General features: G+C 35.4%; 1 protein-coding gene across 1 annotated transcript in view; it reads left to right on the top strand.

Annotated features, from left to right (window-relative positions):
• Positions 1 to 10,300, top strand: part of FNDC3A (fibronectin type III domain containing 3A) — a 144,527-nt gene that overhangs the window by 91,174 nt on the left and 43,053 nt on the right. Inside the window, 4 exon segments of the mRNA XM_043578439.1 lie at positions 2,524 to 2,661; positions 2,663 to 2,765; positions 6,964 to 7,233; positions 8,357 to 8,415. Coding sequence (XP_043434374.1) covers positions 2,524 to 2,661; positions 2,663 to 2,765; positions 6,964 to 7,233; positions 8,357 to 8,415 — 570 coding nt within the window.

Below are 10,300 nucleotides of genomic sequence, written 5' to 3'. Positions count from 1 at the left end.
TATTCAAAATCCACTCCAGACTCCTAATGTCCCTTCCTGTGGGTTAGAGGCTGAAAAGCTATGGTTTCCAGATTCTCCAGCTAGGGATCCAGATATTTCATTTCTACCAATTACATACACTTGTCTGAGGCTTTAAATTCAAAACTGAGTTAAAACAGGGAGAAAAGCAGGATATGTGACATTTATTTTGCTGGAAGCAAGGCATTTATAGTTCTAGAGTTAGTATGTAAAAAACAGCGAAGTCATTTGGTCTTCTAGTCCTGTTACAAGTCCTCTCCTACTCCAACAGGTAAGGGTAGTTTAATAGGCTGTTTTAATTGTAACTATAATTTTTCCAAAGCAATAATTATTTATTTGTAATTTAAGCTTATCTATACCTAAACAAGTGTGTTTTCTAATATATCTACCAAGCATGTATATTTTTATAATACAAAAATTGCTATTCTTTTTTTTTTTTTAAGTTTATTTATGTAATCTCTACCCCCAGCATGGGGCTCAAACTCATAACCGCAGGGTCAAGAGTTGCATGCTTTTCCTATTGAGACAACCACGCACCCCCAAAATTTGCTATTCTTAAGAAAACTTGGGGTGCCTTGGTGGCTCAGTCGGTTAAGCATCTGACTTTGGCTCAGGTCATGATCTCATAGTTTCTAAATTCTAGCCCTGCGTCGGGCTCTGTGCTGACAGCTCAGCCTGGAGTCTGCTTCAGATTCTGTGTCTCCCTCTCTCTGCCTCTCCCCCACTTGTGCTCGCTCGCTCTCTCAAAAATAAACATTTTCTTTAAAAAAAAAGCTTTTAACAAATAAATAAAAAGAATAGTAAAACTTGTTCTTCCTGAAAATATCAGAATTTGCCTTTAAGTTAGCGCTTTGCATTTCAATAATTTTCTGTTTCTTTAGGAAGGGGAAAAGTATTATTGTTGATTTCTTATACCTTGATAGTAATCTTGTAAGTCTAAAAAGGTAAGGGCCCTTGAGGCACCTGGGTAGCTCAGTCGGTTAAGCATCAGACTTCGGCTCAGGTCATGATCTGTATGTGGGTTTGACCCTGCGTCGGGCTCTAAATAAAAGTTTAAAAACAATTAAAAAATAAATAAAAATAAAAAGTTAGGGGCCCTGTTTTGGTAGAAGAATTCCTAATTTTGAGATAAAATCCTATATCCGGAAGGCTTTCCTTGTAGCTCCAATGAGGTTCAAAGGGAATAAATCTGTCATTTTAAAAACTCCTTTCCTACAGTTTAAACCCCATTTCAAAAAGGTATGATTTCTAAGATTAGGGTATGGGTTAGGGCCAGAATAATGGTTAGGGTTAGGGACAGTGTGAGGATATGTGCCTATTATCCAGTACTTCAGAGACCTCTCCAGAAGGATAACTTCAGGGTTAAGATTAGAGGTTAGAGTTAGGCACATACCCTCACACTGTCCCTAACCCTAACTCTAACCATTATTCTGTCACTAAACCGAACCCTAATACTAGATCTAAGGGGAAAAAAAGATTTGGTGTATATATAAAATGGAATATTACTCAGCCATAAAAATGAATGAAATCTTGCCATTTGCAACAACACAGATGAAGCTAGAGAGTATTTATTATGCCAAGCAGAATAAGTCAGAGAAAAACAAATACTAGATGACTTCACACATATGTGGAATTTTAAGAAACAAAACAAACGAGCAGATGGAAAAAAAAAAAAAAGGAGCAGAGAGGCAAACCAAGAAACAGACACTTAACTATAGATAACACACAGATGGTTACAAGAGCGGGGGCGGTGGGGTGTGGGGAGTTGGCGTTAAATAGGTGATGGAGAATAAGGAGTGCACTTGTGAGGAGCATCCAGGGTTGTATGGAAGTGTTAACTCACTATATTGTACACCAGAATCTAATTTGACACTGTATGTTAACCAACTGGAATTAAAATAAAAACTTTAAGAAAATAGATAATTTCTAAAACTGAAAGCCACAGATACTTTGCTTAACTGGGAGTTAATAATATATTAGGTGTTTGTCTCCCTTGAAAAGATCCTCAACTGTTAAAATTCTCCTGGTCATGGTCATAAGAATTTTGTACCTAAATGCAATATATGGTTGATTTTAGATATCTGGATCCAGTTTTTTTTCCCCATATCTATTTCACAGTTTGTGTTCTTTCCACAGCTTATTCCTACCCATAATATGGAAAAGGAAATTAATTCCTAATCCTGTTGTTATTTAACCCAAAAATTCCCTTGAGTCTCCTTTTGTTGTTAACGCATCACTAAATGCACATAACACATAGGAATAAATACCTGATATTGTAGTTCATTACTTGTATTATTATTTAGCTAATCTCATCAGTGTTTTAAGATTTATATTGCATTGTATAATAAAAACTACCTCATCTTGTTCACTACTAATTCATGTGTACTTAGTGTATTTAATATGAACTTCTAATGAACTTCTAATGCTATAAAAATTCCTACTCTTACCTTTTACAAAAGAATTGCTTATATCTTATGGAAGAAATGTTTAATGTTCAATTTGTAGGTTATTGAAGACAATGGTGTTCGAAGAGTTGTTGTGGTTCCTCAGGCACCAGAGTTTCATCCTGGTGGTCACACAGTTCTACACCGTTCTCCACATCCTCCTCCTCTGCCTGGTTTCATTCCTGTCCCAACCATGATGCCCCCCTCCACCACGCCATATGTACTCCCCAGTGACCGGAGCTGGAGACATGGCAACACAGTATATGCCACAATATCAATCTTCTCAAGTATATGGAGATGTAGGTAAGATAAAAAATATTCCTATTTTATGGAATTAGTTCTTCTTTACTTGGATAGAACAGATGCTGTCTATCCTCCTATTATATAAAAGAAATGACCAACCTAGTGTCACACTTATGTTCTCTTGCCCCAGCACTGTGTTAAGTATTTCATCCTCATGATCACCCTTCAAAGCAAAAAGTAAGCAAAATCAAAAAGGTAAAATAACTTATATCATGCAGCAATATTTAGTGAGGATATGTTCAAACCAGAGCTTTTCTTCTCTGTCTTGCCAACTAGGCTCTGAGGAAAGTTTTCAGCCAGGAGTAATCATACTGTTGTTAAATCCTTAAAGCTGTGATGCCACTTACCAAAGTTGCTAGGTTATGTAAAGGATTGAAAAAACAAAATAAGATACAACATTGGCCCCCAGGGAGTTAACAAATTATTGGGAAGAATAGACAACCACACACACATCTACAAAGAAGTAATCTTATTCTTTCCTGTGGGTTTAAATACCATATACTAATTCCTCTCAGATTTGTATCTCCAGCCAAAACCTGGCCTCTAAGCTTCAGAAGGCTTAATTTCTTCTTGATACCTCCACTTAAATGTCTCATGCATCTCAGTTATATTGTTTCTAAACATAAATCTCAATTATGTAGCCTGCTTTTTCTCTGTCGTCTTTGTCTTGATACGTGATACCACTGCCACTCAGTTTGCTCAAGTGAAAGGCATATAGTCAAATTTGATTGTTACTTCTTTAACCCCTGCATCAATTGTTACCAGCTTTACTTTCAGAAGTTTCCCAGTTTTATCTACTTTTTTCCCCACTTCTACTCAAATCTAGTCCACTGTCAGCTCTTGTCAGAACAACTGCAAGAGCAGTTTTCCAGTTGGTTCTCTGCTGTCATTCTTGCCCCCAGCCATCCAAGCTCAGCCAGAGTGATCATTTTAAAATATAAATCTGATTTCTATTTTTATTTAAACATTTCATTTTATTTAGAATAAAATCCTGAACCTTGCCTTAGACCAGGATTTCTCAACCTCTGTACTCTTGATATTTGGGAATGGATGAGTCTTTGTTTTGGAGCACAAAACTGCATTGTAGGATATTCAGGAGAAGCCATGCTGTCTACCTACCAGATGACAGTAGCATATCAACCCACCCTCCCCTATCCTCACCCAGTTGTGACAACTAAAATTATCTCTACACATTGCTGAATGAACCCTATGGGCCAAAATTGGCCCTGGTTGCAAACCACTGGCCTGGATAAGGCCCTGCCCTGTGGCCTCTGACTGCTTTGTTCCACTTGTCCCCATCCCACCCCCTTCAGCTTTTCAAAACCTCCAAGCTCTTTTTGAGAACACCATGTTCTCTCCGCCAGGAATGCTCTTTTCCCTTTTCTGTAGAAGGCTCTGTTTTTTTCCCGATAGATTTCAGCTTTCATAGAGACCCTCTGTGGTCTTATCAGTCACTCACACTGAAACCTGTTTCCTTCACAGAAATTAACACAATTTGATTTTGTTTTAATTTGTATGTCTGTCTTCGTTGTTTGACAGTAAACCCCCTGAGAACTAAATCTTTTTTATTTGTCACCTGCACTTAGTAGTATCTATCATTAATGTTTAGTAAATTTACAGAGTAAACAACTCTAAATATAGAACTTTAAATACACAGCATAGCCTATAAGCAGTATCTTATATGTTATGTCATGTATCATATATACTTTTCAAACTTAACTTCTGTTGCCCAAGTAATGCATATTGATTCTGTGGGTCTGGATGGAGTTTGGGTTTCTGCATCTCTAACAAACTCCCAGGTAAGGCTCATGCAGTGGTCCAGTGAAAACTTGAGTAGTAAGAGTTTATACTACAAATCAGTCTCATTCTTCTATTATGACTTATTTTTTAAAAAGGTGTTTGAGAAAATTACAATAAAAAACTAGATGTGATAATTATTGCTATTTCGCATTGTTAGAACCCATTGTTGTTCAGAGGGATATTAGAATACATGGATATGATTCATAATGTTGTGAAGGAAAGTGAAAAATACAAACCCATTAAAGGGTACAAATTTAAAATTAGCTACCCGGTGATGGAAGACAAGAGTCGTATTGTATTTAAGATTATAAGCCAAAGCATCTACCACTGGATCCAAATAACAGTTTTATAACCAGTAGCTGCCTCCGTGAAAAGGAAATTCTAGCTCCTTCATGTAAATATATGCACAATATGTATATTTGATATAAATGTTCAATCAATATGTTGTTTTTATGTCTAGCATTTTTTCATTTAGGCTACTTAAGGCTTAGTTCAAGAGTGTAGCATGATGATACTCCCTGCTTATGGCTGAAAAGTACTACATTATGTGGATATGACATTGTTTACTCATTTATTAACTGATGGGCATTTGAGTTGTTTCCACTTTTTGTCTATTACGAATAATGATGCCTTGACAGTTGTAAACAAGTAGACAGGTTTTCACTTCTGGGTATATATCTAAGAGTGGAATTGCTGGCTTATATAGTAATTTTATGTTTAACTTCTTGAGAAGCTGCAAAACTTTTCTTTAGTGTTTGCACTATTTTACGTTTCTATCAGCAATGTGTGAGGGTTCTAATTTCTCCATATCCTTGTTAAAACTTGATTCTAGCCATTCTGGTAAGTATGAACTTTTGTCTCATTGTGGTTTTGATTTGCTTGTCTCATTACTGATATTGAACATCTTTTCATTTGCTTTAGTGGCCATTTGTTTATCTTCTTTCAAGAGATGTCCGTTCAAATCCTGCACTCATTTTTTTTATTTGGGTTATTTGTCTTTTTATTGTTGAGCTGTAATAGTTTTGATGTATTCTGGATACAAGTCCTTATCAGATTTATGATATGCAGGTATTTTCTCCCATATTGTCTTTTCACTTTCTCAGTGGTATCCTTTAATGCAGAAAAGAAAATTTTGGTGAATCTGATTTATTTTTCTTGGATTGCTTGTGCTTTTGGTGTCATATCAAAGAAACTATTATCTAACCCAAAGTCATACAGATTTACAGCTGTGTTTCCTTCTATGAGTTTAATAGTTTTACTTCCTACATTTAGGTCTTTGACTCATTTTAATTTTTGTATATGGTGTGAGGTAGGTGTCCAGACTCATTCTTTTACATGTAGATAACCAAATGCCTATGTTTTTTTATTCTAATGTTTTATGTACCTATCCTTGTAATACTCATTTCAAGAGTATTGTACTAATTTTCTTAAAACACTGATAAATGAAAACTTTACTAAGATTTTTGAGGCTTTTTAAAAAATGTTTTTCTCATTACAGATTTTAAATTGAAACTAAAAAACTCTGAAGACAATTAATTTAACAATATTTTTGGAGTTTATTGATTTTATTATAGTGTTATGTGACTTTTAGTAGAATAAATACGTTCTTCTGAATCACACCCTTGAGTTTATGATATACAGAGATGCAGTATTTTGTACCTGGATTCTGTTCTTAGTAAACAATCCCACTTTTTTTCCTTAACTCCTGAAACTTTATTTTTCAGTGATGATTTGGTTTGTGGTGTTTTGTTTTTTGTTTTGTTTTAGTTGTCAGGGAATTTAGGCAGGTGGTGGTTTTCTGTTTACTTATTTTAAAATTTTTTTTTTTTTAACGTTTATTTATTTTTGGGACAGAGAGAGACAGAGCATGAATGGGGGAGGGGCAGAGAGAGAGGGAGACACAGAATTGGAAACAGGCTCCAGGCTCTGAGCCATCAGCCCAGAGCCTGACGCGGGGCTCAAACTCACGGACCGCAAGATCGTGACCTGGCTGAAGCTGGACGCTTAACCGACTGCGCCACCCAGGCGCCCCTCTGTTTACTTATTTTATATGTTTGAAGTTGAAAGAGATGCTAAAAATGATGGCTACAAAAGAGCAGAAGAAAAAAAGAACTGTACACATTTCAATTCAGATCTTATTCCCCACCTATGATTGTCATAACATACCACCAAGCTGCTTCTGTGGAGATTAATAGTTAATTGGGAAAAGATGAAGAAGAGAACTATCTCTAAATTTATTTGATACATATAATTATAATCAAAAAGTTTGGTTCTGTCAGTTGATGGATAAATAGAAATAGCTTTGTTTTGCAGAATTATTCTTTGAAATGTTTCATAATAATTTTTATATAATGTAATGATAAATTTATCCCATTCCTTCTATTTTATTTCTTCTTAGATGCTCACTCTACACATGGAAGGTCCAACTTTAGAGATGAAAGATCTAGCAAAACATATGAACGTTTGCAGAAAAAATTAAAGGATCGCCAAGGAACACAGAAGGATAAAATGAGCAGTCCACCATCATCACCCCAGAAATGCCCTTCTCCCATAAATGAACATAATGGGCTTATAAAAGGGCAAAATGCTAGTGGTGTAAACGTAGGATCAACAAAGAACAAGTCCGGGAAAGGGAAAGGTGGTGCACAAATTGATACAGAAATAGAAGGTAACAATTTAAAACACTCATCTATTCCTGTTGGTACTTTTCATTATTATTTAATCAACCAAAAGTATATTCTTTCAGTTATTTCATCATGCTTCAGATAAGCTGTAGATTAATAACACTTCTAAATGTGAGAAAAAGTTTTAGAACCCAAATTGTTGCTAGGGTACTTCTTATAATTTGGGAAAGCTCAATTAGTAATTTCACTTATATTGTAAATTTTACTAGCCAAGAGAAATTTCTGTCTGAAAGAAAAACCCTAATAAGGTTCATTAAGATTCATTTTCCTCTCTTTCTGTGCCTTTGACATGGCTGTTCTGGTTTTTATCAACTTTAGTTTTTTATTTCTCCCAACTTCTTTATATGTAAGTCCTTGAAAGCAACTCATTGTGTCATTTACCAGTCTATCTATATACTCTGTAGTTAGGATTGAGTAGTCTCCATTACTTTCTTCAGAAGTTTTTTTCTTTTAAAATCCCCATATTTCCCCAGGAACCTTCCCCAGCTTGTGAGTAATTTCCACTATTTGAACTCTGAGTACTACTTCCTTTTCTTTATGATTTCCATTCCTCACCAACACATTTTAATGCTTTAACAACCTCATAACTGTTATATTAACAAAAATATTTCCCCATATTTTTGAGACCTTCTGATCATTCTGAAATCAGAATGAATGATATTTCAGAAGAGTTAAGCTAAAGTTTCAGATATATCAGTTATGAATACAAGTTCTGGTCAAGTCATTTATATTTTTATTTTGGGAACCATAGTTAAGACCTTTTAAGAAACAAATAGGTAACTTGTAACTGTTAAGAGGTAGGAGATTGGGAAATGAGAATTTCAGAGAGTATTTTTTTTTTAACTATGAGAAACAATATATATTAGAAAAACTTAGTGACTTGTTCAGATATATATATAATGGTATAATAATTAGTGATCACAGTTAAAATGGAAATAGAAACTGAAGTGAAGAAACCTGAAGAGCCACAAACTGCTGAATACAAACTAAAGTAAAAACTAGGAAATAAAAATCTCAGATTACAAACATAGTTTCAGAAGACACATTGTGGAGGGAGAGGGATGAATGTATTTAGTTCATTTTTTAATATTCTTTTTTTTTTTTAAGAGAAAGATGAAGAAACTAAAGCTTTTGAAGCACTTCTTTCCAACATTGTCAAACCAGTGGTAAGTATTGTATGTATTTTCTTGACATTTATATTTAGTATTATTCACATAGGATTTTGGTATATTTTAATTAAGTCCTTTCTTAAAACCATATTAGAGGTACACGTGACTCTTGATCGTGAGCCGTGAGTTCGAGCCCCAAATTGGGTGTAGAAATTACTTAAATAAAAATTTAGGGTGCCTGGGTGGCTCAGTTGCTTAAGCGTCTGACTCTTGGTTTTGACTCAGGTCATGATCTCACAGTTCATGAGTTCGAGCCCCACATGCAGCTCCATGCAGACAGTGCAGACCCTGCCTGGGATTCTGTCTCCCTCCCTTCCTGCCCCTCCCCTGCTTGCTCGCTCTCTCTCAATCTCTGAAAGCTAAGTAAATAAATTTAATAAATAATTTTTTTAAAAATCTGTATTATAAGTAATGTGATATCAATAATGGATTAGTGTAGATCTCATATAAGGAGAGATCTGTTGATCAGTGAAGCAGAATAGTCAGTCAAGAATTCATTTCTTTTATGTTTTTTTTTTTTATTTTTTGAGAGAGCGTGAGCAGGGGAGGGTCAGAGAGAGGATCCGAAGCAGGCTCTGTTGCTGACAGGCTGACACCAGCAAGCCCAATGCAGGGCTCAAACTCACGAGAACCGTGAGATCACGACCTGAGCCGAAGTCGGACCCTCAACTGACTAAGCCACCCAGGCACCCCCAAGAATTCATTTTTTAAACTAGGATTTAATATATGCTTCATATGTCATTAAGCAATGACATTGAAAATCATTGGAAGAGACAAGGATGTAATAATGTGAGTACCACTGATCATCAGTTTTCTAAAAATCTGTTTATACTATTTCCATGTGAAATGTATTCAGTTAATTCTAGATGTAAAAAGAATTAAACTATAGAAGAAAGTTAATATTCCCTAGCCCTTTATAAGTATAGATGTAACAGCAGAAATCAGAAAATCAGCAAAAGGTATGGCAGTAAAACTGGCTACGTAAAATTTTCTGCTTGTTTTTTTTAAAAAAATTTTTTTTCAACGTTTATTTATTTTTGGGACAGAGACAGAGCATGAACGGGGGAGGGGCAGAGAGAGAGGGAGACACAGAATCGGAAACAGGCTCCAGGCTGTGAGCCATCAGCCCAGAGCCTGACGCGGGGCTCAAACTCACGGACCGTGAGATCGTGACCTGGCTGAAGTCGGACGCTTAACCGACTACGCCACCCAGGCGCCCCTCTGCTTGTTTTTTAAATAGCCTAAGTAAAGGCTATCATTCCTAATAGGAAATATATTTACATCAGATTTGACATAAGATTAATTTTAAATGCTCATACAAATTGAATTTTTTAAGCCTATTAAAAAATGAGCTCCACTCTGACAGTGCAGAATCTGTTGTGTCTCCATCTCTCTCTGCCCCTCCTCTGCTCACTCGCTCTCTCTCTCAAAACAGAACTGAGTTTATACATGTAAATTATAGAAACATGTGCAAAATTATTCCATAGTAATAGCTAATGCAAGTTTACTAGTGTCAGACTCTATTCAAAGTACTTCGAAAACATAGCCATTATTTTCTTTAATTCCAGAACAACCTTCTGTGTACTATTTTCCCTATTTTACAGAAGAGGAATCTGAAGCAAGAGCGGGTTTAATAAGTAGTATTGAAATTCAGTCAATGTCCTTCCAAGATCTATGTATATCACTAGATTTACTAAAAAAAGAAATTTGCAAGCCTTAATAGGATTGGTATTTGAATGACATACTAGCTAATACCAGCAGTATTTACTTGTTATAGTATATAATATTAAAAGTGTAATTTTTCAGGCCATAAATTGTGGAATAATTCTTTTAAAGAATTTCTTGCCAAGCATTATGAGGAAGATGTAATTTTGTAAAATAA

The sequence above is a fragment of the Prionailurus bengalensis genome, chromosome A1 (assembly GCF_016509475.1).
Source record: "Prionailurus bengalensis isolate Pbe53 chromosome A1, Fcat_Pben_1.1_paternal_pri, whole genome shotgun sequence".
In the NCBI taxonomy this organism is placed as follows: Eukaryota; Metazoa; Chordata; class Mammalia; order Carnivora; family Felidae; genus Prionailurus; species Prionailurus bengalensis.
The sequence above is the reverse complement of the archived record's forward strand: the minus strand, read 5'-3'. Positions and strand labels throughout refer to the sequence as shown.